At 43.4% G+C, this 19,926-nt stretch overlaps 1 protein-coding gene across 1 annotated transcript in view; it reads right to left on the reverse strand.

The window, feature by feature from the left end:
* LEPR (leptin receptor) overlaps window positions 1–18,584 on the reverse strand; it is a gene marked incomplete at its 3' end in the record, with an annotated part of 72,577 nt that extends 53,993 nt beyond the window's left edge. Inside the window, exons 1-3 of the mRNA XM_084636321.1 lie at window positions 18,364–18,584; window positions 7,521–7,579; window positions 1,329–1,637 (exon numbers count right to left, since the gene is read on the reverse strand). Coding sequence (XP_084492447.1) covers window positions 1,329–1,637; window positions 7,521–7,560 — 349 coding nt within the window. The 5' untranslated portion in view covers window positions 7,561–7,579; window positions 18,364–18,584. The remainder of the gene's footprint in view (window positions 1–1,328; window positions 1,638–7,520; window positions 7,580–18,363) is intronic.
* Window positions 18,585–19,926: the final 1,342 nt, after the last annotated feature.

The raw sequence follows: 19,926 nt of genomic DNA on the forward strand, positions 1-19,926 counted from the left end.
GAACAAGAAATTTCAAAGAAATAAAATCTGGTACTCTCTCATCTGCATTTGGGCTGCAACCAGGCAAACATTTAAGAATGTATGTTATATTGCTCACGTGACCAGCCCTTTGGAGTTTGGGGCTATTCATGTGAGTAAGTACATCACCACTGTTTGCAAGATTGGGGCATTAGTCCCAGATTTTTAAAAGATATTTTTGTGTTGCTGCATTCAGCATTGCAATACCCAACTGATTTAGGAGCCTAAATCTCTTTTTCTAAAGGGTTTTTAGGCACTTAGCAGGCAAAATCCCATTGACTGTTGGTTCCCAAGTGCCTGAATCCCTTTGGAAAAATATTTAGGCTCCTAACTCCAACACCTAATGCAGCAACATCTAAATACCTTTACAAATCTGGGTTTTAGTGATCTGGTAGTCTCTTACTATAGAGAATGTACAGAGCTGGACATAAAATCAATGTAAATTATAATCACACAAATTTGTTTAAATAATAAACTTTCTTACTTGTAACTAGGGACAATTTTTAGTGGAGGGGGTAGGAGGCGAATGGGGTGTGTCAAATTTCTGATATTCTTTAATCTTTAATGCGACAGTTCATGACCACAACCTCTATGCAGCATTAGAAAACAATACAATTATTTGGATTACTTCTTGAATAGACCACCTGACATATGAGGCAGTGCTAGAAATACAGGGTAAAATCCTGACCATACTTAAGACAATGGGACTTTTGGCATTGCCTTCAACAGGACCAGGATTTCACACAAAGATCCTTTTCTCCACCATGTACATTGTGTGCCGGGGCAGGAGGAATAACCAACTACATTTCAAATTACAGGATGCAAGATAAAGTCACTGTGGATGATAACATGGACATGGAGGTGGGGACAAGATTTGCTCTCTCAAGCTAAAAATCCATTAAAAATGTCTACATCCTTATTTACAATTTCCAACATTCCTCTGACCTAATTCTACCATGATGCTCACAAGGAGTTAGCTGACTAATAAGTGGTAAAGGTAAGGGGGAGGGCGCAACCGAGGATAGTTACCTATATAGCTAACAAAATGGATTTATATTATCAAGATGTGGTGATTCACCACTTCTACCTCCTTATTTGCATGTTGTACCCCTTTCCCTTACCTTTAGTCTGCCTTTCTACATGGCAAGCTCTCCAGGACAGGAATTTTGCCTTCATTTATGTTTGTACAGTACCCCGCATAATCCAGGCACAAATGGAAACAAATACTAGTATTAGGAAAATATTTGAAAAACAACGAAAACGTGATGTCCATTACTGAGTCACTTTAAACAATTACACTACAAACCTACCTGTTTGCTGAGGAGCTAAGCTACTTATTTCTGAGGAAGTAAATTTCTTTGTTTCCATGCCTGCTGTGTACAAAGAACAATTTGTATGTGTTTCACTCCAAAGGCAACAGAGGAAACTCTCTTCAGCCACCAGTACCAGAGAGTTGGTTTCAGCAGTTCCATGCTCTCCGTGCAACCCAGGACTGCTCGCTACAACACCAGCAGTCAAAGGAATGACAGAAGTCTCATTCGGTGACAGGCAAGGCAACATAAAGCTTGATGCTGGAATCTGATGTACCATACAGTGAGCAACTGCCATTTGAATAAAATCTGGAAATACAAAGAAATAATGAAGGCAATGAGTTATGCTACTTGGAACAATGAAAACAGAGCAGCTGCCGTTCTAAAGAAACAAGTGTGATTAAAAATATTGGACAAGAATCTCCAAGTGCCAATCTCTTCTGAATTGGTACAGACTATTTTATTCAGTTAGGCTTCCAGAACTCATCCATATGCCTCATACTTGACTGAAGTCACCCTGCTCTTTTTTCCAAAATAACTGCATTTTTTAAAAAAACCCGAGATAGTCCAATACAAGAACTCGAGGGGGAAAAGTGCTCTCCTGGCTTAAATTGGTGTAAGTTAATTAGAATCAAACATATTAAACAGGGATTGAAGTCAAAGGAGCTGCACCAATTTAGCAGAGAATTTGGCCCCAGATCTGGGCATACAGAAACTCTTGGGTCTTAAAATCCAAACCCTGGTCCGCATTTTGTGACTATATTCTATATTTTTACAACCTGGATACACCCAACTTTGGGATATTCACAAGCTTGATGTTAAACAATAATATATGAAGATATAATACCCATTAGTGAGGAGGACAAAATATATGAGTACAGAAATTGCATAAAAAATGTTATTTGTAACTGTGATAAAGAAAGTGGTGGGGGGCTCCCTTTTATGGACACCCAGCCAGCCAGTTAGCTATAAAGTCCCTCTTGGTGGCAGCTTGCTTTACCTGTAAAGGGTTAAAAAAGTCCCCAGGTAAAGAAAAGGGAGTGGGCACCTGAACAAAAGAGCCAATGGGAAGGTTAGAACTTTTTAAAATGGGAAAAAAGCTTTCCCTTTGTCTCTCTGGGCTGCAGGGACAAAGCAGCAATGCTGTAAACAGTTTTAAGCCAGGTATTTTTGTAATTGTTTCTTTTAAGATCTAGCAAAAAGCCTAAGTTCCAGATGTATTTTTTTCCTTTTTGTTTTTAATAAAATTACCTTTTTTAAGAACAGGATTGGATTTTTGGTGTCCTAAGAGGTTTGTGCCTGTTTGATTAGCTGGTAGCCACAGATAATTTCCTTTGTTTTCTTTCTCAGCTCTTCCCTGGAGGGTGGGTGAAAGGGCTTGAGGGTACCCCACAGTGAGGAATTCCCAAGTGCTCCTTCCTGGGTTCAAAGAGGGTTTTTTTGCATTTGGGTGGTGGCAGCATTTACCAAGCCAAGGTTAGAGAGAAACTGTAACGTTGGGAGTGTATTACAAGCCTGGAACGGCTAGTATTAATTTTTAAAATCCTTGTGGGGCCCCCACTTCCTGCACTCAAGGTGCCAGAGTGAGGATTCAGCCTTGACAGTAACATTTTCTAAAGACATGCAAAACCAATCCTATTGTTTACAGCAACAATATAAAAAGCTCTATTCGTAATATGTGAAATCTTGGTCCCGCTGAAGTCATTGGGAGTTTTGCCATTGAGTTCAATGGGGCCAAGTCATTTAACATATCTTTTCTTCGTCTTTTCTTCCCTCCCCACCCAATCAGAGGCATCTGATAGGTTTTGTTCATTGTTACAGAGCACATTGCAGTAGTTTTTAAATGCTTCTACAATACTTTTGTTTGTGTTGTTACACCAGAAAGATACTATTTACAATTGTTAAATCCCCAATTAAGAGGGTTGCCAGGCATCTGGTTTTCAACCAGAACACCCGGTCAAAAAGGGACCCTAGTGGCTCCAATCAGCACTGCTGACCAGGCCACTAAAAGTCCGGTCAGCAGCTCAGCGGGGCTAAAGCAGGCTCCCTGCCTGCCCTGGCTCTGAGCGGCTCCTGGAAGTGGTGGCATGTCCAGCTCCTAGACACATGGGTAGCCACAGGGACTCCGTGTGCTGCCTCCACCCCGAGCATCAGCTCTGCAGCTCCCATTGGGAGCCAATGGGAGCTGTGGGGGCAGTGCCTGTGGGCACGGGCAGTGCACAGAGCCCCCTGGCCCCTCCGCCTAGGAGCTGGACATGCCAGCCGCTTACAGAAGCCACCTGAAGTAAGCGCTGCCCGGCTGGAGCCTGCACCCCAAGCCCCCTCTCGCACTCCAACCCCCTGCCCCAGGTCAGAATCCTCTCCTGCACTCCAACTTCCTCCCAGAGCCCACACCCCAACCCACTGCCCCTAGGGTGACCAGATAGCGAGTGTGGAAAATCGGGACAGGAGGTCGGGGGTAATAAGCACCTATATAAGAAAAAGCCCCAAATATCGGGACTATCCTTATGAAATCGGGACAGCTGGTCACCCTAACTGCCCCAGCCCTCAGCCCCCTCCTGCACCCAACCTCCCACCCCCTCCTGCACTCCGAACCCCTTGGTCCCAGCCCTAATCCCCACTCCTGCACCCAAACTCCCTCCCTGAGTCTGCACCCCAGACCACCCCCCTGCACCCCAACCCCCTTCTGAATCCCAAACCCCCTCATCCCCAGCCCCACCCCAGAGCCCACACCCCCAGCCAGAGCCTGCATCCCCTCCCGTACCCCAACTCCATGCCCCAGCCCTGAGCCCCGTCCTGCACTCTTCAGCCCCAGCTCTGAGCCCCCTCCGACACCCTAACTCACTCCCAGAGCCTGCACCCCAAACCGTTGGCCCAGTTCTCAGCCCCCTCCCACACCCAACCTCCCTTCCGGAGCCTGCACCTCACACAACCTCCCACACTCCAAACCCCTTGGCCCCAACCCTGATCCCCCTCCTGAACCCAAACTCCCTCCCTGAGCCCGCACCCCGGATCCCCTCCTGAACCGCAACCCCCTGTCCCAGCCCGGAGCTCCTCCTGCATCTCACACCCCTTATCCCCAGCCGGAGCCCTCACCCCTTCTCACACCCCAACCCCCTGTCCCAGACCAGAGGCCCCTCCCGCACCCTGAACCCCTCATTTCTGGCCCCACCCAGAGCCCGCATCCTCAGCCAGAGCCCTCACCCCAACTCTCCGCTCCAGCCCAGTGAAAGTGAGTGAGGGTGGGGTCCTGCACTTAGGACGGAAGAATCCAATGCACCGCTACAGACTAGGGACCGAACGGCTAGGCAGCAGTTCTGCAGAAAAGGACCTAGGGGTTACAGTGGACGAGAAGCTGGATATGAGTCAACAGTGTGCCCTTGTTGCCAAGAAGGTCAAAGGCATTTTGGGATGTATAAGTAGGGGCATTGCCAGCAGATCAAGGGACGTGATTGCTCCCCTCTATTCGACACTGGTGAGACCTCATCTGGAGTACTGTGTCCAGTTTTGGGCCCCACACTACAAGAAGGATGTGGAAAAATTGGAAAGAGTCCAGCGGAGGGCAACGAAAATGATTAGGAGACTGGAACACATGAGTTTTGAGGAGAGGCTGAGGGAACTGGGGATGTTTAGTCTACGGAAGAGAAGAATGAGGGGGGATTTGATAGCTGCCTTCAACTACTTGAAAGGGGGTTCCAAAGAGGATGGATCTAGACTGTTCTAAGTGGTACCAGATGACAGAACAAGGAGTAATGGTCTCAAGTTGCAGTGGGGGAGATTTAGGTTGGATATTAGGAAAAACTTTTTCACTAGGAGGGTGGTGAAACACTGGAATGCGTTACCTAGAGAGGTGGTGGAATCTCCTTCCTTAGGAGTTTTTAAGGTCAGGCTTGACAAAGCTCTGGCTGGGATGATTTAATTGGAGATCGGTCCTGCTTTGAGCAGGGGGTTGGACTAGATGACCTCCTGAGGTCCCTTCCAACCCTGATATTCTATGATTCTATGAAAAGAGAGCGACAGAGGGGGCAGGGTGGAGTGAGCAGGGGGCAGGGCCTTAGAGAAGAGGTGGGGCAGGGGTGGGGCCTCAGGGAAGGGGCAGGGCAGGGGTGTTCAGTTTTGTGTGATTAGAAAGTTGGCAACCCTACTAATTAATTAATGTGTTTTACACTAATACATGGCCAGTTAGGTAGATAAGCCCAAAAGAAGAATTTTCTACAAAATGAGATCTAGTAAAAGGTGGTATTTTCTATCAAACTTAGATGCCTTGAAAATAAAACCCTATACAATGTAAGAGCACACTTGTTACACTACATGGCTACCGTTCATAAATCAGAGCTTGAAGTGGGCTAATAATACTTCTGATAATGATAAATAGGCCTCTTTGAATTAAAATAGCTTTACTTATTGAAATGCATGTAATTGATTTGTATGTGTCCTTGGTTTTAGTGTAATGCCTAGAAAAACATATGAATATTTTAAACAGTTTATTACATACAAATTCATTCTTACTGAATGTTTTGCAAATGGATCCCACAGTAACAAGAGAGAGAATTTGTGTCTTTTGCTTCACAGGCACAATCTGCTTGCTAAAATATTTACATAAATTGAATAGTAAACCAATGCAAAGTGAAAAATAGGTTTCTAAGATGATTAAAAGTAAACTCATGTTATTACCTCAGTGTCTGAGACATTCAATTTCTTTGGATATACACATTTTCTCATCAGCAAAACCCTCAATGGTATTTTCTCTTGTTTAACAAGGCAGGGTCTGTGCCTTGTTAAACATCAGCTTCATTAGGTTTCCTGGCTCCATGTAGAAGACTCAGTTGACTGAACAGAATATTAGTGCCTAATCCATGATGTGAAAACAAAATGAGGGACATGACTCCTAGGGGACAGGACATATAGCTAATATGCTACCCATTTTACAGCTGGCACTGAAAGGGGATTTCAGTTTGTTTTATACATGCATAGCTTAATTTTGAAGGCCAAATCACAGGGCAGGATCTCACATGACAAACTAACCAAATCCCATAAGATCAGTGTGCCTGCCATTATTACAATATTTTTTTCATGAAATGTAAATGAAATGAATAAGCTACAATAAAATTGTAATAATATTATTTAGCATGAGATTATATATTTTATATCCCTTAATAAACACATAATATTTTGTTATAAATCAGTAGGCTGCATTAAAAGTATTCACTTGCCACTGATATAGGAATTTATTTACAGAACAGGTACAGCACAAGTAGCAACAGTGAAAGCTGTTGCTCACACAAACCTACATAACAGTGACTAAAGACAAACGGCTCTGTCTCCCAATGCAAGTCCCCTGAGCACTCCAGTTGCTCTGTTAAAAGATACTTCTGTAAATGCAGAGAATTTTTAGGTTATATTAATTAAGTCTTAAGTCAAGTAGTGACCCATTTGATATTGAATGAATAAAGACATGAAGAAATTCTAAGAAAACCCCCAATTGCTGCAAAGATCTGAAAGATACAATTTTGAAACTTAGTGCACTGGATTAAAATATCTGCTTTACCTTTCATCAACATCTTTGGAAATTTAGAGGAACTTTTGCCAAATAAATAAAAATTACAGATAAAACAAAAATCAAGAGAAGTCTGTTCTACAGCATATACCAACATTAATGTGTCTGACAAAATTTATGCACGTCTGATTTAATCTACTCTGTTTATTTCTTCTATTTTAGAAAGGAAAACTGAAGTACTCATATTTGAACTATTATATTTACCATGAATTGAGCACTCATTACAACAATTTTGTATATGAAGCAGGGGGACTGGTTTAGCGCAAAAACATACCTAATAAAATAAACACTTTGTGTAAAAAGTGAATATAAGTTTTGTTACGACTTCAGTGTAGTCAGGATTTTACCCTCAGTTGTTGGTATTGTCCATAAAATTCTAACCTGTATGAATGCTAGTTAAGCTAGCTGTTCTAGCTTGTCTTGACTAACTACATTAACTTACTGTATTACAGTTGCAGGTTTTTTATCATCAGAAAGTTATTGTCCAGTCTGTAAGGTACTGTGCATCCAACATTTTCATGAGAAATGAGGGCATTCAGCATCTTGCAGGATCAAGCTTTTACTTTGTCAAATCAAAGGCTACAGAATTTTTATTTTTATTTTAAACAGTTTCAATATCGTCTCAGGCAACTTACCCAAGTGCAGAAACACAGTCAAAAGTTTATGCGAATACATCTTGTTCTGAACAGTGGATCTAAAAAACAACCAAAATTTAATAAATTAAGAATGGACAGAAGAGATTGTTTCCATTTCAGAGGTACATGTCTATTATTCTACATGGATCTTGGCATCTTCTAAATGAGTATTCTTTGAAACTTCTGAACTTATGAAAATATATTGCCTGAAAACACCAGGAGTCTGTGTAATTCTTAAATTAAAAAATATTGTGCACTTTATTTAAATCAATGTTTGCTCCTTTACAGGAAGGAAGACAGATCAGATAGCATCATAATAGAAAAGTAACACTGCTTAGAGTACTGATTAAATTTCAAACAGCCGATCTCTAACCATTACAATTAGGAAGCGCTCTTCAGTCCTCGTGCATTTTCTGACTCACGTGGGGCTTATTTCCTGTTCTTCCTCTTCAAGGTATTGTGAATCCACAGTTAAAATGACTATGAGATAATAATTTCCAAAATACAGCAAACATTTGAGCACCATGATTTCTGCAATCCATTTTCATCCACAAAAGAAGTAATCTGAACAGTGGAACTTAGCTAAATACTACAATTAAAACATAATGGATTAGTACCTATATAAGATGTAGTTTGGGATTTTTACCATGCAGTCTCATAAATTCTACTCAAACCGAATTACAGAACACATTTATAATTATGATCGAGGTATCTACATTTGCATAGATATGGATTGTTCAACAGGTGTCTTGGGTTTTCAGTTTAAGACTCACACAACTTGACTGCATAGGCGCTGGAGCACCCACGGGGAAAAATTAGTGGATGATCTGCACCCATCGGCAGCCAAGCTCCCCATAACCCCCGCCCCACCTCCTCCTCCCCCCCGAGTGTGCCGCGTCCCCGCTCCTCTGCCTACCTCCCAGCGCTTCCCACCCAGCCACCGCCAAACAGCTGTTTGGCAGCATTAGCACGCTCCAGGAGGGAGAGGGAGGTTTTAAAAAACTTGAATGTTTAACTAAATTCAAAATTCAAAAATTCATATACTTGTTTTGTTAAAATATTATTGCTGTTGAAGAAAAAAATCCAGAATACTTAATGTTGTTGTTTTAGTTAAATAAAACAATTTAGATGTCTGTCTGGTGATGTTCTCCTCCTAATACAACATGGCAAGAAAATCCTGCAAATATTAATGATTAACCTGTTGAATTGGAGATATTTATGAAGTCACTGGGAGGTGAACTATCTGTTTCAATTACCTTTGGTAAGTGAAATAACAAAACAATCATTTATTTTCTGATATAGCTGTAAAACTAAATATGAAAAGTTTAAAAAAAAACACACTTTAAAAATGTATAGCGTGTACCTTCTAAAAATGAAAACTACATCTATCTCTGAGTTGTGAAGAGTATGTATTAAGGTTATAACAAACAACAGGAATGCACTTTTATGTAGAAATCCATGATTAAATCGAGTCTTCCTGACTAGTGATTTAAATCAAATCCACTGTGGAACAAAGAACTTTATTATAATAAAGAAAACAGTATTATTGCTAATGCTAGCTTCTGTCTTCTTTGGTCTCACTGTGGAGCTTCTCGGTAAAACTATCTGCAGCCCCCACTACTGCTTGGCTTCCTGTTACAGACTTAAGAGACAACAAACACACACACATCCTGTATAATCAACAAGTGCTCAGTTCAAAATCCTAAATTATAAATACAAATGAGTCACTGGCTTTGTCAGCCATCCAGATCTGATCATCTACTGACCTTGAGAAAAGTTTCCTTCAATTGATTCACCGATATCAAATTCCCAAAAGAAGTAGACTCCAGTCCAGTAGGTTCAGAACACTTCAACAGGATAATCTCCCTTCATTAAGGTTGTGGTACCAGTATTCTTCCTACTAGGGCCAGGGTACATTTTGGGCTGTATCCCAATGATCAAAGAAGAGAGCCCAAGATCTCTTAGATTTAGTGTTTCACTGCCTCTACTTAGGATAAAGATTTTCCCTTCTGGTTGGTAGTGCTGTTCTGATCTGTCAAACCATAAACAGCTGAGCTGGGCTTACTCTGGGGACTGATGTGGGATTTCCCCTATAGTTCTGCAGAGTTAAGGTAGGGTCATATTAACATAGAATACTTATCTATCAGTACTTTTCCCTCCACTAGTCCATCCTCTAATAGGTGGACATGAAATCTTGAAGTAATATACCAGCTACAGCTCTTCCTCCAAACATGTCCAGAATTACCATAGAGTCTATGGTAATTCTGGACATGTTTGGAGGAAGAGCTGTAGCTGGTATATTACTAACAGATAGAAATGGGGGGGGGGTTATATTTTACATGATATAATAACTACTACTAACATATACAATTATATATTTCTTTGGAAACTGGATCACAAAAGGGAAAGGGGGGGTTCCTCTTTCACCATGCACCAGGAATTTGTGGTTAGTAGGCCAGCTGTTTCTCAGCGTGAGAAAACAGCTCCTGAAGCACAGAAAACATACTGTGTTTGTTATATCAGGAAATCAGACTTATATTGCACTGAAGTACATAATTATTGTTACTGTCCATTTTTATAGGTATCATCACAATTGTGCTATAAAAGTATCTCATCTTGACTCTGGCACATCTTGATCTCCTGGTAGGAAATTCCACAGCCAAGAGAACAGGTCCTGACCCAAGTCCCTAGAGTTTCCTCTTGAGGACTGTCAGTCACAGAGTTCCCATCAATAGCTGCCACAGAGAAGAGGCTGACACACACAGATATCTGGGCCCTATCCCATTAAAGGGCTTAAAAATCAGTGCCACTACTCTGGTTTGCATTAGATTCTTATGGTGCTACTTCGAAGTAGAGCATGGAGCATCAGTGAAATATGTGCTCTCATTTGTCCCTCTTAGTACATAGACCACAGGTTGATGTATTAGATGCAGCTTCCATGTTGCTTTCACAGTACAACCTAAGGAGAACACTAAGCAGGTTCACAGTGATCCCTACAACTAGATCCATAACCAAGAAAAAAAGTCATACTTGTCTGGTTCGAGGAAGATGACAAAGGAATCTCTGGTCACTGTTTCCATTCTGGGTAACCAGACAGTGATTAATCAAACAGGACTTTGAGACCAGGCACTAATATCACCACCGCTAAGATGTCCTAGATAGAAAATGAAGTCACAGCTCCTGTCAGTTCCTTAAAGTGCTTGCTTTTTCCTACTACCATCACATCCATCTAACTTGGATTTAGTTTGGGCAGCTGCTTTTTATCCTAGTTCCAACAACATTCAGAAACCAGGAAACAGTACTGTGCACATTTGTAAAGCAAACACAGAGCTAGGGGTCATCTGCAGATTCACTGAACCTCTCCAGAGCTCTGATATAAGAGCTGGGCAAAAAAGGATGACAGAACTGAGCCCTGTGGGATTCCACAGAGGGGCACGCTTAGGGTAAGATAGCAGCTGCTGCTCCTGTTGTGTTAGATTGGGCCCCGAGTTTAGTGACTCCCCCCACCCCCCAGTGTGAACAATTACTTTTTTTAAAAAAATGAAGACAACTAAAAAGAGTTAAGGGGGAAAATGCAAATATTCTAACAACAGTTACAGAAAATAGGGAGCAAAATATAAGCACTCTGAAATAAGCAGGTTTGTTACTTCCTTACTTGGAAATGAAGAGTAATTTTTAATGCCACACACTTGAAGCTGGATCTTTTATTGTCTCTTACATAATTCTAACTACAATTAGTTGGTGGGAAGGAGCAGGGGGAAGTCAAACCACTATGGCAATGACAGATCTACAAGTCATGATCTCCAAGAGACAAAGCTGCACCAGATACTGCAGGAACACTACTGACTATTATCACAAAGGTGGTATAAGCATTTCTATTCTAGCCACCTGTTTTTCAGTCACTTTTCAAGCTGAAATTTTCCAGCCTTGGCCTCTGTCCAAATAAATTAGTTGGTACTCAGGCTTTATAAAGTGCAATGTTCTGTGGCTTGCCAGAGTAGAAAAATGGGCAGAATAATCAACTTTTCTAAGATCAGATTCTGGGCTTAGAAAATGTTTACAAACCTAACATCACCCAGGGGCTACCATCCAAGCACCATCTATCAAGATGCAGTAACAGCACTTAAGGTAAGTGTATGCACACATATGCAGTGCAGGAAGAGATAATACAAGAAGGCTGGCTATCTTTCTGCGCTGGTTGTGATGGCAATGGAAGGAGACAAGTCTCCTGTAGCCTGTCCCTGTAGCTTAACATCCTGGGCAGGTGTCGAGCTATTCTACCCCAATGCACAAATAGTGGTGTTTTTTTTAATTGCAATAGCATCTAGCACTATAGGGTCAGGGCTCCACCATCCTACACACTGTGAAAACAAATCATAAGTGAAAGCCCCTGCCTTGATTAGAGACAAGTATGACAAACAAGAGAATGGAAAGGGGGAGGCTGATGAAACTTAAGACAGGCAATTACAAAGGTGGCCTTTATTGCACAATGCACTGGGATGACTAGAAGGGGAAAGGATTCCAGACCCAGACCCAGACCCAGTTTTATAGCAGAAATGCAGTTGGAAACAGCTGGTGGTTTATACCCTCCTGCCTACAGGGCCTTTGGTAATTTGCAGATGAAGTGAGTTGAAAACTTTTAACTTTTCTTCTAGATTCTCTCTCTCCCGTCCCCCAGCTGCCTTGGTAACGCAAACATGTACTTTCTTTATACATTAAACATGCAATTTAAAAATAAGGGGTGTGATATCAAAAAGGTCCAGCCAGTCAGAATATTAAGTGACAAATAGTGTTGAGTCACTTAAGCTGTTATTGTTAATTTGACCGACTGGTTAGGAGTTTAAGGCCTATTTTGCAACTTTTACCCATCCAAAGACAAAGGGTGACATCCTGGCCCTGCTGAAGTCAACGGTAAAACTTCCATTGACTTCAACGGGGCCAGGGATTCACCCAAACATGCGAGTTAGAGCTTCAGGATCCGGGCCTTATTTTGCTAGTGGTTTATTTAAACTGGCTAAAGATTGACCAAGCTGGGCTCAGAAGACCCAAGAATCTCAGAGGATGGATCCCACAGAAACGTAATTACCTGAAGATCATGTTTCAATTTTCTCAGTTTTCTTTCATTTGCTTACAAAAAAAAAAAATCTAACAGCTGCTAATTAATGGGAAATGGGAACATAATATTGTGAGCACACACACAGCCCCTGCCTTCAAAAATAAAAAACTATCACAGCTGTTTTTAAATATTAAATAGACTTAAAAACAAAAAAAAAACAACCCACACAGAACATCCTAGAAATAATGCTTATGCATATAGGCAGCAGGCTTGATTTTCAAAGGCACCGAGTATGTGCAGCTCCCGTTGACTTCAGCAAGACCTGCGGGTCCTCAGGCAGCACCTCTGAAAATCAGACCACTGGATTTTTATTAGATTTGTTCATTTTTGTATAGAACGTTCTAAGTAAATGAAATACTTTGGAAACTAGAGGTGAAACTGATTTTTAGTGAAAGTTTTTCTTATGTATTATGCCAAAATTTTAATCATAAAGACCAAGGTCCTTCATTTCTCCATACACTAGGTACTATATAGTCAGCAACAGAGCAAGTATCCCCACATCACCTCACCAAAGTGCCTCAGTTCTGAACCTCAAGAAACTATTGAATGAACATGAAGGCTAGGTAGCCCTTTAATTAGCCTCTCTTCCAAGACTGCCAACAAGAGCTCCGACTAGTCTTAAACATGGTAATGGGTTCTCTGAGGCCACCTATTTATTAGGAACTAGACTGAGATCACCGGCTCATTTCCTAAACATCTAAAGTGCTGTCACATAACTCTCATTTAACATTCCACTCCTTGGAATCCAGGCCAAAATTTGATAAAAGAATTTTTGCATTTCCTACTCTGCCTTAAATATATTCTCTATAATCTATAGTTTACATAGGCTCACGATGCAAATTCACTGAAGTGACCGAGGTTTCCCAAATATTGGCTATTTTAAAGTACTACTAGAAAAAATTGTAACTGTTGTTCTTTGTAGGCACAAAATGTTTCCTTCGGCACTCAATTCTGCACTATTGAATGCGTTCACTTTAGTCCCTCTATGCAGAGCTGCTGTAAATATTTGACATTTGAAGCTTTCCTGTATAGCTGCACGTGGTAGTTAAGGGTTTTTCAGTGTTTTCATTATAAATGCTATTTATAACTTGTTTGCCAGTAATTAGTGGATTAAATTTCATGGTAAGTACTGTTTTGTCATTATGGACCCTAATGGCTCCTATAGTGTCAGTGATTCACAGATTAACTAACGGTCTACTGCATGTTCATTGAGACTTGTTTTCTGGTGACGTGGACATTAAACATGAACCGGGTGGGGGAAAAGAGTCTGTGGCCTTATGCCACAGATGCTAACTGTCTTCGTGGAAGACTGACGTACTATCTAATGCAGAAACAGGTTTAAAAAAAAAATCCACAGTGATAAGTTGTAGTTCTCACTGGAATACTTACAGATATTTTTAATTGTATATCTCTAAACTACATATGGGTCCTTTCCTACTTTTCCCATCAATACTAAGGGAGAAAGAGGTCCATGGATCAGGTAATTGATTTGACAGGTCACTTTTAGGTTACAACTTCTTTAAGAAATGTCTTCAGTGCCTGATTAACATAAGCAAACAGCACTGAATGTGTATATCTTAAAAGAGCTGCACTACCTCCATTCCTCTTCCCTATAACCCAAACTAAGGGCATGTCTACGCTTACCTCCGGACCGATCGATCCAGCAGGGGTCGATTTATCGTGTCTAGTGAAGACACGATAAATCGACCGCCGAGCACTCTCCCGTCGACTCCGGTACTCCACCGAAACGAGAAGCATAGACGGAATCAATGGGGGAACTTCAGCAGTCAACCTACCGTAGTGAAGACACCACGGTAAGTAGATCTAAGTACGTCAACTTCAGCTACATTATTCACGTAGCTGAAGTTGCGTAACTTAGATCGATCCCCTCCCCTAGTGTAGACCAGGCCTAGCAGTCAGTTACCTCTAAAAAGCAGGTGAGGAACAGCACAGCTCTATAATAAAGAACAAACATTTTCTAATTTGGGTGCCTACAATTAAGAGTCTAAATATGAATTTAGGCACGATAGTAAAGGTGGCCTGATTGTTCTAAGACGCTGAGCAAGCATAACTCCCATTGACTTTCTGGGAGATGTGGATATTCACTACTGAAAAATCAAGTCACCTTGATGGAGATGCCTAAATTAATCATTTAGATGTACAACTTTAGGCATTTTTGACAAATGTAAAAAACCAGGGCACATTTATACTAACTCCCAGCAGCGTAACTTCTGACCAAGCTACAGTATTTCTAAAGAAATATTCTTGTATTTTTGTTTATAAATAATCACAGTCTATTTTTTATATAAGAAAGGTCTTTCTGTACAGATGCTGACCCTTTTTTTTGTAATGTGCAAGCCCCACATGATGCAGTCCAGAGTTAGCCAAAAAAACATCATGGAACAGGCCATCCAAGTGCCCTGAGAGAAATACAGAAAAAGAACCCCTCCACTAATCACAGTCCCCTACTTGTCACCTACCACCCCACACTGGAACCCATACAGGGTCTGATCGAACAATTGCAATCCATATTTGATGGGGGCCTTATCCTGAATTTTTTCCAAACCTCCTCTTCTGGCCTGCAAACAACCCCCCAAGCTCATCATCAGAAGCATGCTCCCCACAGACCAGGGCACATGAACTCATAGGGACACCAGACCTTGCCAGAACAACAGATGCAAACCCTGCGGACACATCTCTTCTGCTACAATGATCAATACTACCCCCTTCCCCACACACACACACTAACACCTTGCAAAATCTCTGGGTCCCACAACAGGTGTACCACCTAATCCAGTGCATCAAATACTGCAACAACAAGAGTATATAGGAGAAACCAGACAAATCACTGCGCTCTTGAATGAACTCACACAGAAACATGATAAAAGTCAAAACACCCTCTCACCCGTCAGTGGACACTTTTCACGGTGCAAATCACTCCATATCTGACCTATTAGCCCTCGTCCTCAAAGGAAATCAGCACAATGCCTTCAAAAGACCAACACAGGAACTTAAATTCGTAACTCTGCTAGATACTAAAAATCAAGGTCTCAGTAGAGGCACTGATTCTATGGCTCATTACAACAGTTTTTAACATACTAATCCTCCTTTTTCCTATGACTGCAGAGGTGTTAATTGCGCACTTCATTTTAAGTGGTTTCCTGCAACATGTGTTATCCCTTTATGTTTAACAATCTGTCCCATCTTGTATTTAGCTGGTGACACTCTGGTTACTTTTTCAAGACCTGAAGAAGAGCTCTGTGAAGCTCAAAAAACGTGTATCTTTATCTTCCACCAACCGAAGCTGGTTCAATAAAAGATATTAATTACTTCCTCCACCTTGCCTCTCTCGTATCTTGGGACCAACACAGCTACAACACTGCAAACAAAAAAAGTAAATATGCAGACCTATTCACTTTCATTTCCAAAGTCCTACTTATACCCTTTTGAAATTATTTCAAAACTGTCATTTTATTGGCTGTCGTTTTTACAATATTAGCAACACATTATTTTTTATTTTTTTTCTAAGTAACAATCTAAGGCAAAAGTATAGGCTAATAGATTGTAAATAGAAAATAAAATAAATCAGATCATGGGATCTATTCATAGATTTGTATTTTTAAGCCTATATATTATATATATTATGACAGGGTCAGGCCAGATGGCTACAGGAGAGTAATAGAAGGCAGCTATATTAGCCCCAGATTAAGTAGGTCCCTTTTCCCTGGGTAAGGTAACAGGCAAGGTTCCAGAACAATCAGGAACCTTCTGGAGACAAGACAGACAGGCTGATTAGAACACCTGCAGGCAATCAAGAAACTGCTAGAATCAATTAAGACAGGCTAATCAGGACACCTGGGTTTAAAAAGGAGCTCACTTCAGTTTGTGGTGTGTGTGTGTGAGGAGCTGGGAGCAAGAGGCACTAGGCGCTGAGAGTGAGAACGCATACTATTGGAGGACTGAGGAGTACAAGCATTATCAGACACCAGGAGGAAGGTCCTCTGGTGAGGATAAAGAAGGTGTTGGGAGGAGGCCATGGGGAAGTAGCCCAGGGAGTTGTCGCTGTCGCACAGCTGTTCCAGGAGGCACTCTAGACAGCTGCATTCCACAGGGCCCTGGGCTGGAACCCGGGAGTAAAGGGTCAGCCCGGGTTCCCCCCAAACTTCCCAACTCCTGGTCAGACACAGGAGGAGTTGACCTGGACTGTGGGTTCATGAAAACAGCCACACTAAGGGCTGCCATGAAGCTCTAAGGCAAGCAAATCCACCAAAAAGTGCAAGACCTACCAAGGGTAGGAGGAGGAACTTTGTCACTATATATATATATATATATGCGCCAACTTCAGACTTCAAATGTATCTCTTTGGCTAACGTCTGTTGCTGGGACTAATTCCAGGAGAACTCAACACATTACTTACTTGGCAAATGTCTGGTTCCTTGTGGAATTAAACTCAATAGCAAAGTGGACTCTGACTGTTTTGTTAATATTTTACACACTCCAACTTTTAAGAAAGTATGAAAGAAAGTCTATAGCAAGCTGGTCAAGAAGATGCAATGCAGAATGTCTTTGTTCCACAAAAACCAAGCTGCACTTTTCATTGCTTTATTAAGATAAAACAAGGCAAGCTGCATTCACATTTGGTGAAAGAAATAAAAACACAGTTCAGTTTTCCTCTTACATCATTTCATTAATTAGCTGCTAGGACAACTGGGGCTGAAAGCCATTTGGGGGAGAGCCATCACATACTACTGATGATATATCATTATTGTTTTTAAGACTATACACCCGGGTGCTGCAACAATTTTTATAGTGGGGATGCTGAGAGCAATTAAACCAAACTGTAAACACTGTATACAATGGAAATCTCTTCAAGCCGGGGGTGCAGCAGCATCCCTAGCTCCAACTCCTACGAATATACACATATTCCAGTAGTGCCAAAAAGAGACATACAAGCTACCCTGTCCATAAACAAGAGCCACCCTTACCCGTTACCCATAAATTATCCTGTATCTATTGTAAACTCAGGGTTCAACCTTGGCTTTATTTCCAGGGTATTTTCAGGCTAAAGAGTGCACAATATTACTTTCCAACTCTTTTGTAATCATAGTTCTTAGAATTTTTAAGCAAGCCCAAGGCTGGCTTCAGTCGCAGGCTGGGCACGCTACCACCTGGCTGAAAGGGCTGTGTCCAACTCCCGGACCCCCTTTCCCCACAGGGACGGGGCTGCCGACTTCTCGGAGAGAGCTGCAGAGTTAACTAGAAGGCAGACCCTTCGCTGCACTTCTCACGAGTCCCGTCCGTCATGAAGTATTCAATCACCTGCATAGTTCGTGCCCGACACCTGTCCTACAGCTGGACAAAAGTCACCCCTCTCAGAAAGCGGGACTCGCAGGGGGATTTGTTCTGTTTTAATATGGAGGAGTTAAGTGGGTCCTAAATCCTGGCTTCACTGACCAGGCTGATCCTCCCGGGAGGAAGCAGCAGCAAGCTTGCTTTCATGAATACGTCGGCGGGGGCTTCCCCCCCGCCTGGCTCCCGTCCAGCGGAGGGGACGCGTCCCAGGCTGGGAAGCACCCTGCAGACCCTACGTCAAACGACCGGGCTCCCCACGACACGGCTGCCTTGGGGGGCTCTCGCTCTCCCCCTCCCCCAGCGGCCGCCGCCAGGAGCTGAACGCGTTGCAGGGCGGGCAGCAAGCCCGGTCCCGGCGCGGGGGCCAGCACGTACCTTTCCGAGTGCACTCAGCCGGGCTCGCGGCGAGCTCAGGACTTTTGGGGGGCGGGCGCCTCAGCCCGCTGTGGCGGCCCCTTCCTCCGCCCGGACTCTCCACGCGTGTCGCCCTGCGGGGACCATCTCTCCCTGGGACGCCTCGTCCAGCCCCCCGCCTGCTGCCGGGCGGAGCGAGCTGGCAAAGCGCCTTCAGTGCACGCTCCGCAGCGGGGCGTGGGTCCAGCCGCCCGGAGGAGGAGCAGGGAGGCGGCCCGCGGGGCCAGGCGGCGGCTGCCCTCTCCTCCCCACCTGGGCAGCGGCCGCCGCAGCTCCCACTGCCGGGGCTGTCGGAAGCGGCGGCCGGCCAAGCGCTGGAGCGAGCATCACGTGGCGCTCAGCGGCTGCGGCTCGCCTGTGACCCGGGCCGTGAACCCCCCCCGGAGCCCGGGCCCGGGCCCGCTGCGGGGACCCCGCGCGCACGCTGCTCCCAGCCAGCGTCCCCTTGCCCGTGGCGTCTGGGCGGGCTGCTGCCTCTCCTTCGAACCCTGCCTCCGTGCGCCTCAGGCTCGGACCCAGCCGCGTCCCCGGGCTGCCCCCGCTCGGGCCACACCCAGCCCTGCCCCGGACGGCTCCAGCCCCGCGGCGGGCAGACTGGCCCCTCGGCTGTGCGCGGCCCGGCTGACAGGAGACAAGCACCTCATCCTTAACCCTGTGCCACCCCACTTCCGAGCGCCCCCTGGGCAGCTGTCAGGGCCTTGCCAGCTCTGTTCAAGGGGGAATGAGGGCGCGTTTGTTTTAGAAGGGAGATGCTAAATGCCTCCTTTAAATACAGCAAAATCCCGCTCCCTGGGACTGGCATGTCACCTTCCAACCCAAACTCCATCTTCACCAGACCTCAGCCACTGAGCTAACAGACTGGTGTTATTTATGGGTATTGGGGGTGGGGGAGCGGCTAGAGGCCCTTGCTCCAGCGGTGCAAATAACTGCTCTCTCAGCTTGCTGGCAATGCTGGGGGAAGAAATAGAGGGGGGGGAAATGTTTGGGATCAAATAAAACATTTGGTTTGACCCAAAATTAAGCTTTTCAGTTTGAGCTTTGCTTTTTGTTGTTGTTCATTTCAAACGAATGTTCAATTTCATTTAAACAATTGAAAGTTGCTTCAAAGTGACAAGTTTAAACGTTTCATGTCAAAACTGCAAAAGCACAAGGCTTTGATTTTTTTTCCCTGGCTTCATCTAGCCACCGCCAATATCTGTGAGCCACTGACTTGTGGGTTTTAGTTTATCTAGCTGAGGTTAGTATTCACTTAATATCTGTGAAGAAATCACATTTAAATTCAAATAAATGAAGTGAAGGTAATATTTTTGGTTTGGGGGTTTCTGTTTTTATATTGTATTTCTTTCCTTAAGGATTGATCACAAACAGTTGACTGCCAATAACAGATACTTTCAGAGTTGTTGAGGTGTAGTATGGTCCCAAGACAGAGAGACAAGGTGGGTGAGGTAATATCTTTTATTGGACCAACTTCTGTTGATGAAAGAGAGAAGCTTTTGAGCTACACAGAGCTCTTCTTCAGGTGTG

This window comes from Lepidochelys olivacea (assembly GCF_965140295.1).
Source record: "Lepidochelys olivacea isolate rLepOli2 genome assembly, chromosome: 8".
Taxonomy (NCBI): Eukaryota; Metazoa; Chordata; order Testudines; family Cheloniidae; genus Lepidochelys; species Lepidochelys olivacea.